We start from the raw sequence: 21611 nt of genomic DNA, 5'->3' as shown, positions 1-21611 counted from the left end.
CAATAATTCTGCTCAACTCGGGAAACTAATCTAAAAGGTGCACCATAAACAAGGTAAGCAAAACCTGTTAAATCAAACTTTGCATATTGTCGTATAGTCTGTCTAAATTTTGATCAGTATTTCCGAGTAAGTATGAATTCTTGTGTAAATTTATAATTTGCTGACGAGTCAAAGAACAGTGAAGTGAACATATGTGGTACAAACCGGCGACGGCCGGGTGATTAAATCATTGATGAGATATCAGTAAGGGAATAGCTAATTACTATTCATTAAATCTGGCGCCGAGGGGATAAATTGTAATTTTGTCCCGTGACCCGGTCAGCGCAGTCTGATAGCTTTCAATGATGAGAGATCACTTTTGAGGCCTGGATTAGTTCCGATAGGGGTCAGGGACAGAGATCAGTAAGGGAATAGCTAATTACTATTCATTAAACCTGGCGCCGAGGGGAAAAATTGTAATTTTGTCCCGCGACTCGGTCGAAGACCAGTCTGATGAAGTTCATTGATAGGGGTCGGACAATGTGTATTAATTCTGATAGGGATCAGCACGGTAGAGATTAGGGATAGATATCAGTAAGGGGATAGCTAATTACTATTCATTAAACCTGGCGCCGAGGGGAAAAATTGTAATTTTGTCCCGCGACTCGGTCGAAGACCAGTCTGATAAGAAGTCCAATAATAAAGATAAGCTGATAGGGGTCAGAGAGATAACGTGTATTTGTAACTGTTCATATTAAAATGTAATGTGGTTGTAATCGTTTCCATTAAGAGCAACGGGAGTGTTCTTCACCCCCGCCTGCCGAACACTGCTGTCCAGCAGTTCTGTTAACGTTACGGCAAGGGCAGGTGCTCGGCAGGCGGGAGCAAATGACACTGTGAGCTAGCTAGTACTCCAGTAACTTTACACCGCCGTTCTGTTAACGTTACGGCGAGGGCGTCTGTGTCTGTGTCTGTTTATCACAACTTTAATCACAGCTTGGATAAAGAGGGGTTAGGTGGCTGGTATATCTATTCCTGCAGATTTAGGAATGCCAACATGCAGGAACGACTCGAGTTGCGAGCCGCAATCACACACTATTGACTCTGCCACACACTATTACAGATTATTATGAAATAGATGCAAATTACTTACTCCAAATGTGTATTAGTCACATGAAAAAATAAAACCTACTGTCTTTTTCTGTGACTGAAATGCGCTGAATAGACAATTGTGTGCTGGACACCATTTAAAAAAAACTGTGTATTTCAAAAATAGTTGGTGATAGTTGGTTGACATTTCCCAGGGAAAAGTAGATTCATATTCGAGAAAAAATTGAATCTAATGAGATTGACCATATGACTGGATATTGACCACTGAATATAATTGACTGTTAAACGTTACCTTTCAGGTATTTTAAATGTCTACTTGTCAATGTTTTTGTAACGTCTGTAATGTCTTTTTCGGTACGTGTCAGACTCCAAGTAGACTAGCTGTCGTCATGGCGTCAGCTAATGTGGATCCTAATAAAATCAAGTAAAATCAACATACTGACATACTGTGCCTCAAGGCATCACAAATGGTGAGAATAACAGCAAGAACAGTCTGTACTGCTCTTGCTGTCCTACAAACTAAAGTATACACATTTTGTTCAAAGATTCAAGTACTTTCTGTTGTGTGTGCCAGCACTAGTACGGGTGGGTGCCGCTTTGCAGCACTATGCCACCTAGGGAAGAACTGTCAAGAAAATAATTTTGAATAATGATATACTCATTAAGGGCAGTTGTGAATAAACTGTAGTTGATTCTGTTGGAACTTTCAGCCCTATTGACAGAACTGAGTCATATTTATTCACCTAAAGCATCATTTCATTGGACCTTTCTGTTTTTTGGATCTTTGCATTCTGTGTAGGTCTATGGCACCTGGTGTCCCTGATAGGCCCTGACCTGGGTAGGGCTCAACGGACGTGTGTGTGGGGTTAGACAAGAACAGGCATATACAGTCACAATCTTAGAGATTGGGCAACCACTATTGACCGCAGCATTACAGTGAGGTGATCCATTAATATAGGCTAAGATCACCCACACAGCTGATATCAATGATTTTAAAATTGTCACTGCTCCAAAGCCCCATTTAAAACTTACCTGATGCTAAAATGCGTCGTTTGTCCTGATCTTGTCCCTATTCTGATTGTGCCCACATTTTTATTACAGGTGTAGATGATTAAAAGACTCATTGTGATCTTAACCACCTCTGGAGGTAGTCAGGCACGGATTGTCTGGATATCTTTACAAGTGTAGACAGATCTGGACAGAGAAACCACTGAAATAATCATTATCCCGCCCTCTAAAATCATTGACTTATGACATCAATGTATGTTTTAAAATAAATAAATAAAATTATGAAAGAATAGTATACATATATTTGGATACAGGGAGGGATCATGAAAAATTGTGCAGACAGTGGATGGATAAGAGACACATTTTAATACCATGTGAAGAAAGATTACTGAAAATGTGGGCACACTCAGAATGTGCACAAGATCAGGAGACAGGAATAAACCAGGTATAAACAGGGCTCAAAAACAATTTCTTCCAAAACATTTTAGCTCTAAAACTAACCTTGGTCTACAGTGCATTCAGAAAGGATTCAGACCCCTTCCCTTTTTCCACATTTTGTTACATTACATTATTCTGAAATGATTAAATAAATATTTTTTTCCCCTCATAAATCTGCACACATCACCCCATAATGACAAAGCGAAAACAGCTTTTTAGAAATGTTTTCAAATGGATTAAAAATGAAATACCCTATTGTTATTTCTTCCACAATGTTCACTCTAAAACAAACCTTAATATAGATGATAGGAATTACAGCTAAAGCAGGCTGGACATGCACGTCCTCAAACTATGGTATGAACATCTAGTTCCAAAGTCCATCCTAGTTCCAAAATCCATTGTTGTATGCAAAAATCCCCCTCACGTCATGACTGATCTTGACATGTCAACTCCATAATCTCCTCCTTGAGGATAATTTCATTGAAAACATTATGTATAGAGAGAGATGTAGGCCGACTGTATGACACCAGGACAATGGATATAATGAGGAGTTCTGTTATAAAGCTGATAGGCTGTCATATCTTCAACCCTGTAGAATGACCATTACTCTTCAAAAAGGCAAAACAGCATATCCAAGTCAATCAAGGATGCTGATGAGAAGAGATCCTATTAGATGTTATGAGGAACATAAAAGCCTTACATAGTGTATCAAAGTTTGAAAAAGAAGCCGGACAATGATTAACCATTATCTAATAAAGAATACACTTGCTAAAATGGACTGCTACACACAAACTACCCCCTAAAGGAAGGAAGCACATTGCTTCTTATTACGTCACCAATAGTATGCTCCATATTGTCACTTAAAACTTAACTAAACCAGAAAACACTATGGACAATAAATAGGCTACATTTCATGTCAAATAACCATTTTTATAGAAGAATATTAGGAAATGGAACAAAAAGACTGATGATACATTTATTACACAATTCTTGAAAACAACGATGTTTAAAGTGACAAAAAAACACAATAACAAATGAATATCCTGGAAAAAAACTGCCCCAAAATAAATCCTCTGAAACAAAAACATGTGACAATAATATAGGCCTATAAAACAATTAAAACTGTGGTCCAGCTTGTTTTCTTCATACTGCCTTGAGTCAACAGTAGCAACCCATTTTCATTGGTAAAGCAGTTAAACCAAAAAGATGTGTAAAACCGCTCAAACATGACTCAGCTTAAATATCACAGTCATTTGTATTGATCATTTTGCGCATCATTCTTACAAGCATACAATGCTTTGTCATTACATTAAATTGTATCTAGGCTTACATGGCACCTAAATCATCTGTTTAAAAACACAGATCAGCAAGAGACACTATGCTGGCTGATTCTTGAATTTGATAGGCTTATGGCTGATAATGCACTGTTGTCCATTGGCATGGTAGCCGATGTGTACCTTGGGCTATGCTTTATCATAGTAACCATACACCAATGTATTATTGGACCACTACATTTAAAGTTATAGGACATACATACTCTCTCATTGTCATTTTGCACCACTACAGTTGAAGTGGAAAGACACATAAGCGGCAATATAATCAATTTAATATTAAAAATATTACATACTTTTTTTCTTAACATTCTCAGATCAGCAGGTGCCACTCTGGCAGCAGGTAAGGTAAGCGTGATCCTGTAATGATTATGTACACTATACACCAGGGTTGGGCTCAATTTAATTTCAATTCAGGAGGTAAACTGACATTCCCATTCCAATTAAACATGACCTCAATGCTTTTCAATGAGAATGTTGTGAATTGGAACTTAATTCCTGAATTGACTGAATTCAAATGGAATTGGACCCAATCATGCTACTAAACACCCCGTCTCTTATAAAGAAGCAGAATTTGACTTGGGGCCAATAATCAAAGGAGAAATAATATAGAGAAAGATTGTGTAAGAGAGAGCAACAGTTCACATTCCCATCCAGAGACACACTAAAACACTTAGAAATCGTCATAGAGGACAAGTGGCATTTAAAATCACCAATGTCCCATGAGACTTTGTTTAAAATGCCCAGTTCAGTCAAAAACTAGATTTTCCCGTGTTTTATATACACTGCTCAAAAAAATAAAGGGAACACTTAAACAACACAATGTAACTCCAAGTCAATCACACTTCTGTGAAATCCGCTGAGTTCCGGTTCCGGTTGGAGCAAGTGGTCGCATCTGCACTTCGCTCCCGCGGGTAGTATAACTTTTTCATTATATTTCATTATAGCACAACGGTTTGATTTGTCTAATCTTAGCAATTTCTTCTCAGCTAGCTACATAGCCGTCTTTGTATCAAAGATAATTGCGTAATTATCGTATTTCTCCGTCCTAACGTAGTCTTCACTAGCCAGCTAGCTAACGTCCACTGATTAGCTGCACTGGAGAAACTATTACACTCAACTGAACGACTTGATTAGTGTAGTGTTAGCTAGCTACATAGCTGTCTTTGCTGTCTTCGTATCATCGTATCCAAGATAATTGTGTAGTTTAGGTTTAGAGTGTGTAGTCTTAGAGTGATTATCTTAATTTACCGAGGTTAGCTAGCCAGCTATTTGTCGTCCTTAACGTAGGTGACTCTGCTAGCTAGCCAACGCTCCGGTTGGAGCGAGTGGTCGCATCTGCACTTCGCTCCCGCGGGTAGTATAACTTTTTCATTATATTTCATTATATCACAACGGTTTGATTTGTCTAATCTTAGCAATTTCTTCTCAGCTAGCTACATAGCCGTCTTTGTATCAAAGATAATTGCGTAATTATCGTATTTCGCCGTCCTAACGTAGTCTTCACTAGCCAGCTAGCTAACGTCCACTGATTAGCTGCACTGGAGAAACTATTACACTCAACTGAACGACTTGATTAGTGTAGTGTTAGCTAGCTACATAGCTGTCTTTGCTGTCTTCGTATCATCGTATCCAAGATAATTGTGTTGTTTAGGTTTAGAGTGTGTAGTCTTAGAGTGATTATCTTAATTTACCGAGGTTAGCTAGCCAGCTATTTGTCGTCCTTAACATAGGTGACTCTGCTAGCTAGCCAACGTCTTCTGTATAGAACTCAACTACCCGGTCGCATTCACAGGTAGTATCACATTTTCACTTCATTTCATTACAGTACAACGGTTTGATTTGTTTGATCGTAGCTAGCTACTTAGCTAGCTACATAGCCGTCTTTGTATCAAAGATAATTGTGTAGTCTAGAGCGATTTTCTAGGTTCGCTAGCCAGCTATTGTCGTTCTTTTAACGCAACGTAACGTAAACAACACTGCTAGCTAGCCAGCTAGCCCCGAATAGCAACACTGCAGAAACTATTACACTCAACGGAACGACTTGATTAGTGTAGTGTCAACAACGCACCCACTGCCAGCTGGCCTACTTCAGCAGTACTGTATCATTTTAATCATTTTAGTCAATAAGATTCTTGCTACGTAGCTTAACTTTCTGAACATTCGAGACGTGTAGTCCACTTGTCATTCCAATCTCCTTTGCATTAGCGTAGCCTCTTCTGTAGCCTGTCAACTATGTGTCTGTTTATCCCTGTTCTCTCCTCTCTGCACAGACCATACAAACGCTCCTCACCGCGTGGCCGCGGCCACCCTACTCTGGTGGTCCCAGCGCGCACGACCCACGTGGAGTTCCAGGTCTCCGGTAGCCTCTGGAACTGCCAATCTGCGGTCAACAAGGCAGAGTTCATCTCAGCCTATGCCTCCCTCCAGTCCTCGACTTCTTGGCACTGACGGAAACATGGATCACCACAGACAACACTGCTACTCCTACTGCTCTCTCTTCGTCCGCCCACGTGTTCTCGCACACCCCGAGAGCGTCTGGTCAGCGGGGTGGTGGCACCGGGATCCTCATCTCTCCCAAGTGGTCATTCTCTCTTTCTCCCCTTACCCATCTGTCTATCGCCTCCTTTGAATTCCATGCTGTCACAGTTACTAGCCCTTTCAAGCTTAACATCCTTATCATTTATCGCCCTCCAGGTTCCCTCGGAGAGTTCATCAATGAGCTTGATGCCTTGATAAGCTCCTTTCCTGAGGACGGCTCACCTCTCACAGTTCTGGACGACTTTAACCTCCCCACGTCTACCTTTGACTCTTTCCTCTCTGCCTCCTTCTTTCCACTCCTCTCCTCTTTTGACCTCACCCTCTCACCTTCCCCCCTACTCACAAGGCAGGCAATACGCTCGACCTCATCTTTACTAGATGCTGTTCTTCCACTAACCTCATTGCAACTCCCCTCCAAGTCTCCGACCACTGCCTTGTATCCTTTTCCCTCTCGCTCTCATCCAACACCTCCCTCACTGCCCCTACTCGGATGGTATCGCGCCGTCCCAACCTTCGCTCTCTCTCCCCCGCTACTCTCTCCTCTTCCATCCTATCATCTCTTCCCTCCGCTCAAACCTTCTCCCACCTATCTCCTGATTCTGCCTCCTCAACCCTCCTCTCCTCCCTCTCTGCATCCCTTGACTCTCTATGTCCCCTATCCTCCAGGCCGGCTCGGTCCTCCCCTCCCGCTCCGTGGCTCGATGACTCATTGCGAGCTCACAGAACAGGGCTCCGGGCAGCCGAGCGGAAATGGAGGAAAACTCGCCTCCCTGCGGACCTGGCATCCTTTCACTCCCTCCTCTCTACATTTTCCTCCTCTGTCTCTGCTGCTAAAGCCACTTTCTACCACGCTAAATTCCAAGCATCTGCCTCTAACCCTAGGAAGCTCTTTGCCACCTTCTCCTCCCTCCTGAATCCTCCTCCCCCCCCCCCTCCTCCCTCTCTGCAGATGACTTCGTCAACCATTTTGAAAAGAAGGTCGACGACATCCGATCCTCGTTTGCTAAGTCAAACGACACCGCTGGTTCTGCTCACACTGCCCTACCCTGTGCTCTGACCTCTATCTCCCCTCTCTCTCCAGATGAAATCTCGCGTCTTGTGACGGCCGGCCGCCCAACAACCTGCCCGCTTGACCCTATCCCCTCCTCTCTTCTCCAGACCATTTCCGGAGACCTTCTCCCTTACCTCACCTCGCTCATCAACTCATCCCTGACCGCTGGCTACGTCCCTTCCGTCTTCAAGAGAGCGAGAGTTGCACCCCTTCTGAAAAAACCTACACTCGATCCCTCCGATGTCAACAATTACAGACCAGTATCCCTTCTTTCTTTTCTCTCCAAAACTCTTGAACGTGCCGTCCTTGGCCAGCTCTCCCGCTATCTCTCTCTGAATGACCTTCTTGATCCAAATCAGTCAGGTTTCAAGACTAGTCATTCAACTGAGACTGCTCTCCTCTGTATCACGGAGGCGCTCCGCACTGCTAAAGCTAACTCTCTCTCCTCTGCTCTCATCCTTCTAGATCTATCGGCTGCCTTCGATACTGTGAACCATCAGATCCTCCTCTCCACCCTCTCCGAGTTGGGCATCTCCGGCGCGGCCCACGCTTGGATTGCGTCCTACCTGACAGGTCGCTCCTACCAGGTGGCGTGGCGAGAATCTGTCTCCTCACCACGCGCTCTCACCACTGGTGTCCCCCAGGGCTCTGTTCTTGGCCCTCTCCTATTCTCGCTATACACCAAGTCACTTGGCTCTGTCATAACCTCACATGGTCTCTCTTATCATTGCTATGCAGACGACACACAATTAATCTTCTCCTTTCCCCTTCTGATGACCAGGTGGCGAATCGCATCTCTGCATGTCTGGCAGACATATCAGTGTGGATGACGGATCACCACCTCAAGCTGAACCTCGGCAAGACGGAGCTGCTCTTCCTCCCGGGGGAAGGACTGCCCGTTCCATGATCTCGCCATCACGGTGTCCTCCTCCCAGAGCGCCAAGAACCTTGGCGTGATCCTGGACAACACCCTGTCGTTCTCAACCAACATCAAGGCGGTGGCCCGTTCCTGTAGGTTCATGCTCTACAACATCCGCAGAGTACGACCCTGCCTCACACAGGAAGCGGCGCAGGTCCTAATCCAGGCACTTGTCATCTCCCGTCTGGATTACTGCAACTCGCTGTTGGCTGGGCTCCCTGCCTGTGCCATTAAACCCCTTCAACTCATCCAGAACGCCGCAGCCCGTCTGGTGTTCAACCTTCCCAAGTTCTCTCACGTCACCCCGCTCCTCCGTTCTCTCCACTGGCTTCCAGTTGAAGCTCGCATCCGCTACAAGACCATGGTGCTTGCCTACGGAGCTGTGAGGGGAACGGCACCTCAGTACCTCCAGGCTCTGATCAGGCCCTACACCCAAACAAGGGCACTGCGTTCATCCACCTCTGGCCTGCTCGCCTCCCTACCACTGAGGAAGTACAGCTCCCGCTCAGCCCAGTCAAAACTGTTCGCTGCCCTGGCCCCCCAATGGTGGAACAAACTCCCTCACGACGCCAGGACAGCGGAGTCAATCACCATCTTCCGGAGACACCTGAAACCCCACCTCTTTAAGGAATACCTAGGATAGGATAAGTAATCCCTCTCACCCCCCCTTAAGTTTTAGATGCACTATTGTTAAGTGACTGTCCCACTGGATGTCATAAGGTGAATGCACCAATTTGTAAGTCGCTCTGGATAAGAGCGTCTGCTAAATGACTTAAATGTAATGTAATGTAAATCAAACTGTCCACTGAGGAAGCAACACTGATTCACAATAAATTTCACATGCTGTTGTGCAAATGGAATAGACAACAGGTGGAAATTATAGGCAATTAGCAAGACACCCCCAATAAAGGAGTGGTTCTGCAGGTGGTAACCACAGATCACTTCTCAGTTCCTATGCTTCCTGGCTGATGTTTTGGTCACTTTTGAATGCTGGCGGTGCTTTCACTCTAGTGGTAGCATGAGACGGGAGTCTACAACCCACAAGTGGCTCATGTAGTGCAGCTCATCCATGATGGCACATCAATGCGAGCTGTGGCAAGAAGGTTTGCTGTGTCTGTCAGCGTAGTGTTCAGACCATGGAGGCGCTACCAGGAGACAGGGCAGTACATCAGGAGACGTGAAGGAGGCCGGAGGAGGGCAACAACCCAGCAGCAGGACCGCTGCTCCTCCTTTGTGCAAGGAGGAGCAGGAGGAGCACTGCCAGAGCCCTGCAAAATGACCTCCAGCAGGCCACAAATGTGCATGTGTCTGCTCAAACGGTCAGAAACAGACTCCATGAGGGTTTCTGCCCGACGTCCACAGGTGGGGGTTGTGCTTACAGCCCAACAATGCGCAGGACGTTTGGCATTTGCCAGAGAACACCAAGATTGGCAAATTCGCCACTGGCGCCCTGTCTTCACAGATGAAAGCAGGTTCACACTGAGCACGTGACAGAGTCTGGAGACGCCGTGGAGAACGTTCTGCTGCCTGCAACATCCTCCAGCATGACTGGTTTGGCGGTGGGTCAGTCATGGTGTGGGGTGGCATTTCTTTGGGGGGCCGCGCAGCCCTCCATGTGCTCGCCAGAGGTAGCCTGACTGCCATTAGGTACCGAGATGAGATCCTCAGACCCCTTGTGAGACCATATGCTGGTGCGGTTGGCCCTGGGTTCCTCCTAACGCAAGGCCTCATGTGGCTGGAGTGTCAGCAGTTCCTGCAAGAGGAAGGCATTGATGCTAAGGATTGGCCCGCCCGTTCCCAGACCTGAATCCAATTGAGCACTTCTGGGACATCATGTCTCGCTCCATCCACCAACGCCACGTTGCACCACAGACTGTCCAGGAGTTGGCAGGTGCTTTTAGTCCAGGTCTGGGAGGAGATCCCTCAGGAGACCATCCGCCACCTCATCAGGAGCATGCCCAGGTGTTGTAGGGAGGTCACACAGGCACGTGGAGGCCACACACACTACTGAGCCTCATTTTGACTTGTTTTAAGGACATTACATCAAAGTTGGATCAGCCTGTAGTGTGGTTTTCCACTTTAATTTTGAGTATGAATCCAAATCCAGACCTCCATCGGTTGATAAATTTGATTTCCATTGATAATTTGTGTGATTTTGTTGTCAGCACATTCAACTATGTAAAGAAAAAAAGTATGTAATGAGAATATTTCATTCATTCAGATCTAGGATGTGTTATTTTAGTGTTCCCTTTATTTTTTGAGCAGTGTACATTTCCAGGTTGGAAATAATACTGTGAAAATTATAATGCTCTTAGTATTTGAAAAGACCGCCTGAAATTTCAGGCTGTTTTGGTGGGATGGAGTTTTGACCTGCTGGTGACATCACCAGACGGTAAAAATTAGTTAAAAGATGAATAACAAAGATTTCCAAACATCTCTGCCAATAACAGCTAGTTCAGTTTCCCCCTCCCCCAAAACCATTCCCAGACAATCCTAGACAACCATTTTAATTGAAAACAATAACAGTAAGTTACTTAATTGTTACCCAGAAATGACTTGATATTGAGATAGAAATGGCTGCTTTGGACCATTAGATCCATGCTTCATTATTAGCCTAGGTCTGGGCCTCACAGTCTACTGGTCAAAGACAGATCCTACTCACTATAGTATATAGTTTGATGCTCTCTCACACCTTTTGGTTGTTAGAAACTAATGAGGATTTGTCTTTCCAGCTGTTTCATGAAGCTTTCCATACCTGGGAAGACTAGACAGCCAGACATACCACACAGACAAACATCCCTCTCGTCACATCTCAGAGCAATCCTCATGTGAAACGCTTAGTTTCTGTGCACTCAGAAGTGCAGTGAGCGAGAATAGTATGGGCAGTTATGGCATTAATGGTGATGGGACACCATAACCAAAGTTCCCTATTGAAACAGTTCAGTCCATTCTCTCCCCAACTATTGGCTAGCTAGAACATTCTCTTAACAACCACTGGCCAGCTAGCACGTTCTCTTCCTGCCTATTGACCAAATAGAACATTCCCTCACCATCCATTGACCAGCTAGCACATTCTTTCCATGACTATTGGTGACCTAGTTTTGGGATCATGGCTTGGGCTGGGCCGACAGACAGCCACTGGCACCCAATAGGTCAGCTATCACACTAAGACACTACGCTCAGATCGACCACCGAGGGGCAATGACACTGAAACAATATGGCAACCAACAGAGCAAATATGACATGATGTAGCTAGGTGACAAATCAACAAAAAAGCAAGATATTTTTTTAAAGTAGTTCCCTTGGCAATGTTGCTATGGCAACAACAGCAGTGCCCGTTCATATGCATTCCGTGCAGCGGGGTAACTGTGTTACCGTAGTGGGGTATTGTATCATAAAATCAAACAGTTTTCAGCCTATACAGTCAGTCTATGGACAAGGTTAGGGATATTCCCCAGCCCCAGCCCAAACAATGTGCTTAGTGGTGTGGACAGCAGCAGGCCAGTGCAGAGCGAGTCCCTGTATGCTTCACAGCCCTACATCATACACCTGGCCTTTCTCTCACCCCACCCTCACCCTCCTCTTCCTCACGCCGTTGGCTCAGTAATCAGTAAAGGCTCCAGGCCCGCTGATCCCGAGGGTACGATGATGAAGAAGAGTGGGATGAAGAGGAGAAGTCTGTGGGGCGTAGCTGCTTTCCACACGCACACATTCAGTCCATCTTCTCCTTCTGGACCAGCTTGGGCGCGTCTACAAACTCCCGACCGTTGAAGAGGATGACGCCGGCCGTCACGAAGCTAGCTGTGCCCCAGAACAGCACATACGCCAGGGTCTCCGTCCACGTGTCACCTGAGGGGGGGAGACACGGAGGGTGACTACAAGTAATAACTTGGTACCGAAAAAGTACCCATTGATAGCACATACTTGCCTAGTCAATACCAGTGGAAACAGTGTTGTAAAACGAAGTACGGCAAAATGTGTTTATGGGACCAAATCCTAACTTGAGATTGGTGCAGGTGTAACTAGAATGTTCAAACAAATTCCATGCTCCTATTAGGATTCAATGCAGAATTGACAAGGGAGTCCACTGCGGTCTTACCAGCCATGAGGAGGCAGATGATACACATGGAGAATGCCACAACCATGATAATGGGCAACTAAAGGGGGAGAGGGGAAATAGGAGTTAAATAAGATAACGAAATCTCAATCTACCACCTGTGACTGAAACCAACACATATTGTAGCCAATCAGTACACATAGCAGTGATCAGGCCTAGCCAATCCGATCTCACCGTGAGGAACTTCCAGTCTTTGGTCTCATGAAGGGGTGTGGTCATGTCTGCCTCATCAATGGAATAGTTACCCAGGAACAGATCAATAGAGTCCTGATGATCAGGAGAGAAGTCTCAATTATCAGTTACCACACAAGTCAAGCATTTACAAAAACATGACTAATAACTGGCACATGCACAGTAGACACACACACACCTGTCTGAAGCCGTCTGAGAAGTTGTTCTTGTAGTATCTGATCATGGAGTTCCATCCATTGTGCCATTCTGTACCATCACTCATTCATATATCTTTATGTACATATTCTTTAACCCTTTACACTTGTGTGTATAAGGTAGTAGTTGTGGAATTGTTAGGTTAGATTACTCGTTGGTTATTACTGCATTGTCGGAACTAGAAGCACAAGCATTTCGCTACACTCGCGTTAACATCTGTTAACCATGTGTATGTGACAAATAAAAATGGATTTGATTTGATTTACAGCAGATCCCCTTATTGTATGGACCACTTTTAAGTGTGCCTTTAGAGGCCATGCAATTCAGTACTCATCTATAAAACAAAAGCAATCTAGATCAAAAGAGTCCATATTAACAAAGGAAATTGAAGGACTAACAGTACAGTTCAATACCAATAAAAACTGTAACATAGATGCACAGAATAAGTTAGAGGAATAAGAAATGGAGGAACTTATTCAAGAAAGATCCAGTGTAATATATTATAAAAAATAAAGCGAACTGGATGGAATATGGGGAAAATGCCCAAAATTATTTTTCAATCTTTAATATAGAAATTCTACAAAAATGTTTTTATTAAAACTTGTTACAAATGATGGAGTCACACATGATTCACCAAATTATATTTTGAAAGAGAAGGTAAAGTACGTTAAGAATATGTTTTCATTTCATTCTCCTCATCCACTAACTGAAACTAATTGTATGGATTTTTTTCCGAATAATAATGTAAAATTAACATCTGTACAGAAAGACTCATGTGAAGGCCAAATTACAGAGGAGGAACTTCTTGACGCAATTGGGGCCTGTAAGGATGGGAAAGCTCCAGGGCTGGATGTCATACCAGTGGAAGTATACCAAACTTTTTTTTATATACTCAGAGGACCATTATTAGCATGTTTTAACCACTCCTATATAAATGGTAGATTAGCAGACACGCAACAAGAAGGTCTGATATCATTATTACTGAAACAGGACCCAAATGGTATATATAAAGGTCCAGTCCATTTTAAAAATTGGAGACCTCTTACACTTCAGTGTTGTGATGCAAAAATCCTAGCAAAATGCTTGGCGCATAGAATTGAAAAAGTATTGTCAGATATTATTCATCCTAATCAGACAGTTTTTTTTTCTCCCATAGACGATACATTGGAGATAATATAAGACAAGTACTGGCAACAATAGAATACTATGAAATATCGGGGACACCATGCCTGGTTTGCATAGCTGATTTTGAAAACGCTTTTGATAAAGTACGACTGGAGTTTATAAGTGCCTAGAAAATTTACATTTTGGGGAGTCTCTTATAAAATGGGATAAAATTATATATATGTATAGTAACCCTAGGTGTAAAATAGTAAATAATGGCTACATCTCAGAAAGTTTAAACTATATAGAGGAGTAAAACAAGGTCGTCCACTATCGACATATCTATTTATTATTGCCATCGAAATGTTAGCTGTTAAAATGAGATTAAACAATAATATTAAGGGAAATCCGTGGCTTAAAAACTAAGGTGTCATTGTACGCTGATGATTTATGTTTCCTTTTAAAACCACAATTCGAATCTCTCCACAGCCTCATAGAGGATCTAGATTCTTTTGCTCTTCTCTCTGGATTAAAACCAAATGATGATATTATGTATTGGATCACAAAAAAATGCAAATTTTACATTACCATGTAGTTGACCAATTAAATGGTCTGACGGAGATGTAGACATACTCGGTATACAAATCTCAAAAGAAAGAAATGATCTCACTCCAATACATTTTTATAGAAAGTTAGCAAAAATAGATAAGATATTGCTACCATGGAAAAGAAAATACCTGTCTATTTGTGAAAAAATCACCCTGATTAACTCTTTAGTCCTATCACAGTTTACCTACATTATTTGCTTATGGTTTTGCCTACACCTAGTGACCTGCTTTTTAAATTATAGGAACAAAAAATATTTGGAATGGCAAGCCAGACAAAATTAAAAGGCCCTATTTATATAACGAATATAAATTTGGGGGGCAGAAATGATTAAATATTAAAGCATTAGACCTCTCACTAAAGGCATCAGTCATACAAAAGTTATACTTAAATCCAAACTGGTTCTCTAGTAAAATGGGAAGAATGTCTCATCCTGTGTTCAAGAAGGGCCTTTTCCCCTTTATTCAGATTACACCTGCTTACTTTCAGTTGTTTGAAAAGGAAATCTCCAAAATATCATTATTTTTAAACAAGCCTTAGAATGTTGGTTGCAATTTCAGTTTAATCCACCTGAAAAGACAGAACAAATAATACAATAAATATTGTGGTTAAACTCAAATATACTAATTGATTTTTTTTTAAACTTCTTTTTTGAATAAATCTATTAAAAAGGTATAATTTTAGTGAATGATATCATAAATAGGACTGATGGAGTTATGTCACACATACAACTAACACAGACATATAGAAATGTCTGCTCTACCCAAAATTACAACCAATTAATTGCATACCACAGACATGGAAGAGGCAAGTAGAAGAGGAAAAAAATGAGGAACTTGTATGTCGGCCCTGTATTAAACAACAAATATGGTTAAAGAAAAGTGTGATAAAAAAACATATACCAATTTCATTTAAGGAACAAAAAAACTGACAGCTGTGCCATATAAATTGCACCAAAACCCATTCCATTCCATGGCACATGGTTTATGAATTGAATCGCAAAATAACGCCGGATTCAAAACTTTTAATTTTTCTATTTAAATTACTATCCAAAATTCTTGCAACCAATAGAATGTTATATAAATGGGGGATACAATCTTCCCAGCTCTGCAGATTCTGCTGTGAGGAGGCAGAGTCATTAGATCATTTATTTTGGTATTGTCCATATGTAGCTCGTTTTTGGTTCACAGGTCCAGGAATGGCTGAAGAATTGCAACATTTGCCTAGAACTAACGCTGCAGACAGCAATACTGGGTGATTTGAAAAGCCATAGTCAATCAATCAATAATATCATTCTTATTTTAGCAAAAAAATATATTTTTCATTTACCATCTGTAGAAGCTATGAGAATAGAAAGGTCCAATACTTTTGTGAAGCATCATAGCACAGTTGAACAATATATGGCAAATAGAAATCCAAGATGGATGATGTTGAGAGATAAATGGGGGGGGTTGAATGGAGCTGAAGGGTGGGACCAATAACAAGATAACCAATGTAAGACATACGGTGTCTGTAAAATGTTTATAGGTTTAGAACTTTTGTTACAAATAGAAATCAAATTGGATGGACATCAGAAATAGAGGAAGGACTAAAAACAAACAAAATGTAACAATTGTCAAATAGATTGTGTCTGTAAAATGTGTTTAAGATGTATAAACTGAAGGTAGAAGCCTAAGTGTTATTGTTTATTAGTGTACTCCAATTGGGGAAGGGTGGTAGGGTTTGCGGGGAATAATAAAGGTATATTCTAAATTAAAGTATGTATGTCTATATAGGTATGTGTATGTATATATGTATATATATATTACATGCGTGTATGTATATGGGTATATATATTTACCCCAAAAACATATGGGGGATTGGAAACGATGCAGACAATTACATTGATGGAAGCAACAATGATGACCTTGAAAACACACAAGACCGATAGTTATGTTCAACAAGTATATTATTCTTCCTGCTTTATCTAGCTCTATTTGGGATATTTTACATTGCCTTGCTACCTGATAGGTAATCCATCTCAGATGAAGTCCGGGATCGTAAGCATTTACAAATTCTTAACATGTTGCCTGAATAATTGGAATTCATAACATATCATATCATTTATTTTGCAATTGGTTACATATCATATGAAATGGATGTTTTTTTATTGTACGTTTTTTAAATTGAACCTTTATTTAACTAATGATGTAGTACACAATTGAACACAATTTTCGTGACTGTTTATGGCTGGTGAGCACTACTTTAAAAACTACTGGTTGAAATTATTCTTAAAAACTTTGGAGCATCACTTTAATTTGCACAACCTGCATTTGGAGTTGGATGGAATCCTAATCACTTCATCATCAGACGTATAAATAAAATGATGATAATGACCCCGTTGTACTCATTACTTGAGCCCACATGGATTGCATAGACTAGCCAGAGATTATGGAGGAATTTCTCTGAGCTAGCCTACTGGAATATTTTCACCGCGCCCACTCAAAACAGCATTTCGCTCACTGATGGAGCGGGAGAAAGAACTAACCAATAGGAAGCAAGCGCCCAGCCCACGTCGAACTCTCGCATCCATCCCAAACAGGAGGAGGACCACAACCTGCAATTGTCTGTCTGCGAAGTCAGAAACGGAGCATATTTCATACATAAACTGAATGTGTTGAAGGAGAACATTTGATTTACATACCGCAATCGATGAAAGTCGATTTTTTTGTATTTAATTCAAATAATGTTGTGTGCGCAGAACGCCTGATTTCTTTGAGCGATAAAAAAAGGTAGAACTATTCATACAACCTATAATTTGCTATAATTTGCTTGTTTATCATTCAAGCAGATAGGAAGAGAACACTCCTGGCCTGCGAATACAAAGGTAATATCAAACAGATTTTTATTGTGATCTATCATTGCATGCAAATAAACTTGAAGAATAATGCTTCTGTAATATTCGCATATGCCATTGATCAAGAGCATTGTTAATCAATAAAAATGATATTTTACAGAATTGAACCTTGATGCTAGAATATCTTGAGGCTAGAGTATCTTCCACTTGGATGTGTGTCACCTGTGTTCTTTGATTTATGGTAGCAAGTGCATGTGAGGGACACATTGACAAGTGAGGGGGTACAACCAAAGAAACGTAATGTTGGTTACATTGTGGTGGTGGGTGTTTTAAAGTGGCAACTATCAGTTATAGCTGCTTCATTTGGCCATATGAATGCATGTAGGGTATTCACTCATTTCTACATTTCTCTCCTTGTTTTATTTATCACGGTTTGTACACAGTATATAGTTTTTATTTTACTGTCAGTCTCTCTGTCGGTCTGCATTAATTCATTCATCTCACCCTTGTTCCTTCTAACAACCTATTGATAAATCCATTATATATTGCATGGATAAAGCTAGAGACATAAGCATGGACAGCCATGGATGATGTTGCAGGTTTTACTGGAGAACATTCTCGGTCTCGTGCTCAGGCCCTATCATGTTTGTCCTGAGTCGGTGTGAAGAGGGGTGATGGAGATCCCCAGTATGGAGCCAGGGAGTGGTCCAGGGTCGGGGGCTGGAGCCCCTTCCTCCATTCACCTCCTCCAGCTCACAAGGGGGTACTACTTTTCACAAATGGAACTGTGGGATAGTGTGGGTCTGCGAAGTGACTCAATAGTTCTGTTAGACTCTGGTTTACATGTAAGATTTGACTCGGGTCTGGATGGAATAGCTAGATACTTAGGGAAGGATCCTGCTAAAGTTGTAGCTGGTAGGACATCCAAAGATCTTACATGATCCTTGGAAATATTACAGCAGGTTTTATTTCCAAATGTCATGTCCATCAATAAACAAGTATAGGTTTATAATTGACCAAGCCTGTTATTTTTCCATCAGTTGTTGGAAAAAGTTTCTGACTTCGACAGTCACCCTTTGTTTGCCCTAATCAAGAGTAAGACTGTATCTGTTTCTTCCTGTAGATGGCAGTGTTGCGTTTGAAATGACCACATAGAGTAGATACAAGCATCACGTCTACCATTGGATCAGATCAAATTCCCACTAAAATGAAAAAGGGAAAAATAACTTGAAAAAGATGCTGTCATGACTATAGAATTGTATTATTATGGAGATAAAACCTTCACCACAATCAGTCAAACTAGCTGACCGAAACTCTTACTAACTTAATAAATCCCCGGTAATAGAGCTTTGGACCTGATAAGCCTTAGTGGTGGCAGCCTTCTCATTGAAAAGCACTGTGGGTTTTCTGGTTGAGTTGAGCCAGAAAACTCAACCAGAAAACTTGAGCCAGAAAACTCAATCTATATATTTCCATATATAGAGATAGTTCAGCCAGGTTTTAGAACGGCTGCCATGTTATAGCGCCCAGATATGACTTAATTCTTGAAATGTTGATGATGTAACAGTACGAGAACGCATCTGACAATTCCCTATGAAATTACCTGCTGTAAACAAGCAAAACAGAGCAGCGGATTTGACAGACGTTTTCATTGATTAGCATTCAAAGTGTATCCAAGTCTGTACTGTGTTGTGCTGTCAACAAATTGCATATCTGCTTTCACTGGGAATGTTCATAGGTTTTGAAAACCATCAGAAATAAACAGCACAATGCGGAAGTGTCAAATGATCACTTAGCAACAGCTATGGAGGAGAAAGTGGCGCTGTCGGAATGTTCAGATATATGGCTCTGGTATTTCCGTAGTCCAGTCTTTGCCTTGAAACATTGGTGAAAGTGTCAGAACCCCATCCCAAACAAATAACGGACACAAACAACTGAACGGTCTCTCCTTCACTGCAGCCGAGGTGAGTAAGACATTTAAACGTGTTGACCCTCGCAAGGCTGCAGGCCCAGACGGCATCCCCAGCCGCGCCCTCAGAGCATGCGCAGACCAGCTGGTCGGTGTGTTTACGGACATATTCAATCAATCCCTATACCAGTCTGCTGTTCCCACATGCTTCAAGAGGGCCACCATTGTTCCTGTTCCCAAGAAAGCTAAGGTAACTGAGCTAAACGACTACCGCCCCGTAGCACTCACTTCCGTCATCATGAAGTGCTTTGAGAGACTAGTCAAGGACCATATCACCTCCACCCTACCTGACACCCTAGACCCACTCCAATTTGCTTACCGCCCAAATAGGTCACAGACGATGCAATCTCAACCACACTGCACACTGCCCTAACCCATCTGGACAAGAGGCATACCTATGTGAGAATGCTGTTCATCGACTACAGCTCGGCATTCAACACCATAGTACCCTCCAAGCTCGTCATCAAGCTCGAGACCCTGGGTCTCGACCCCGCCCTGTGCAACTGGGTACTGGACTTCCTGACGGGCCGCCCCCAGGTGGTGAGGGTAGGCAACAACATCTCCTCCCCGCTGATCCTCAACACGAGGGCCCCACAAGGGTGCGTTCTGAGCCCTCTCCTGTACTCCCTGTTCACCCACGACTGCGTGGCCACGCACGCCTCCAACTCAATCATCAAGTTTGCGGACGACACAACAGTGGTAGGCTTGATTACCAACAACGACGAGACGGCCTACAGGGAGGAGGTGAGGGCCCTCGGAGTGTGGTGTCAGGAAAATAACCTCACACTCAACGTCAACAAAACTAAGGAGATGATTGTGGACTTCAGGAAACAGCAGAGGGAACATCCCCCTATCCACATCGATGGAACAGTAGTGGAGAGGGTAGCAAGTTTTAAGTTCCTCGGCATACACATCACAGACAAACTGAATTGGTCCACTCACACAGACATCATCGTGAAGAAGGCGCAGCAGCGCCTCTTCAACCTCAGGAGGCTGAAGAAATTCGGCTTGTCACCAAAAGCACTCACAAACTTCTACAGATGCACAATCGAGAGCATCCTGGCGGGCTGTATCACCGCCTGGTACGGCAACTGCTCCTCCCTCAACCGTAAGGCTCTCCAGAGGGTAGTGAGGTCTGCACAACGCATCACCGGGGGCAAACTACCTGCCCTCCAGGACACCTACACCACCCGATGTTACAGGAAGGCCATAAAGATCATCAAGGACATCAACCACCCGAGCCACTGCCTGTTCACCCCGCTATCATCCAGAAGGCGAGGTCAGTACAGGTGCATCAAAGCTGGGACCGAGAGACTGAAAAACAGCTTCTATCTCAAGGCCATCAGACTGTTAAACAGCCACCACTAACATTGAGTGGCTGCTGCCAACACACTGACATTGACACTGACTCAACTCCAGCCACTTTAATAATGGGAATTGATGGGAAATGATGTAAATATATCACTAGCCACTTTAAACAATGCTACCTTATATAATGTTACTTACCCTCCATTATTCATCTCATATGCATACGTATATACTGTACTCTATATCATCTACTGCATCCTTATGTAATACATGTATCACTAGCCACTTTAACTATGCCACTTTGTTTACATACTCATCTCATATGTATATACTGTACTCGATAGCATCTACTGTATCTTGCCTATGCTGCCCTGTACCATCACTCATTCATATATCCTTATGTACATATTCTGTATCCCCTTACACTGTGTATAAGACAGTAGTTTTGGAATTGTTAGTTAGATTACTTGTTGGTTATTACTGCATTGTCGAAACTAGAAGCACAAGCATTTCGCTACACTCGCATTAACATCTGCTAACCATGTGTATGTGACAAATAACATTTGATTTGATTATTTGATTTGATTTGATTTGAATGACAATATCTCAACACACAGAGGGGAGCTGACATGGTTTCCATGGCAAACATCAGTTCCGGGTGTTTTGTCACCGAACAGTAGTACGCTCTCTGGCCAGACTTTCCCACGCGGGGCGAGCCAAGAGTCATGCTGCCTTGATGGTGTTCCAGACCAATATCATTAGCAAGCAGCAATACATGTGATTCAGGTACTATACTTGATCTTAGCCAAAACGCCGTGGCGTGCTGTGGCGTGACGCTCACAAACAAAAGGATCTGTAAGCAATTCTATTTCATTGTAAATAAACAAGTGTCAAATTGTGATTGAGG

At 42.6% G+C, this 21611-nt stretch overlaps 1 protein-coding gene across 1 annotated transcript; it reads right to left on the bottom strand.

Annotated features, from left to right (window-relative positions):
• Positions 1–10868: 10868 nt before the first annotated feature.
• Positions 10869–12917, bottom strand: LOC123996903 (phosphatidylinositol-3-phosphatase SAC1-B-like). The gene is made up of 4 exons (XM_046300728.1): positions 12865–12917; positions 12669–12761; positions 12477–12534; positions 10869–12226 (listed from the first exon to the last, which is right to left on the bottom strand). The coding sequence occupies exons 1-4, from the start codon at positions 12907–12909 to the stop codon at positions 12090–12092; spliced, it is 333 nt and encodes a 110-aa protein (XP_046156684.1). The 5' UTR covers positions 12910–12917; the 3' UTR covers positions 10869–12089.
• Positions 12918–21611: the final 8694 nt, after the last annotated feature.

The sequence above is a fragment of the Oncorhynchus gorbuscha genome, linkage group LG15 (genome assembly GCF_021184085.1).
Source record: "Oncorhynchus gorbuscha isolate QuinsamMale2020 ecotype Even-year linkage group LG15, OgorEven_v1.0, whole genome shotgun sequence".
NCBI lineage: Eukaryota > Metazoa > Chordata > Actinopteri > Salmoniformes > Salmonidae > Oncorhynchus > Oncorhynchus gorbuscha.
The sequence above is the reverse complement of the archived record's forward strand: the minus strand, read 5'-3'. Positions and strand labels throughout refer to the sequence as shown.

Coding starts and splice junctions, on each gene's coding strand:
- LOC123996903 (XM_046300728.1), bottom strand. CDS start 12,909: ATGATCAGATACTACAAGAACAACTTCTCAGACGGCTTCAGACAG. Junction 12,535..12,668: donor AAGACTGGAAGTTCCTCACG/GTGAGATCGGAT, acceptor CTCCCCCTTTAG/TTGCCCATTATCATGGTTGT. Junction 12,227..12,476: donor CATCTGCCTCCTCATGGCTG/GTAAGACCGCAG, acceptor TCCCCCCCTCAG/GTGACACGTGGACGGAGACC.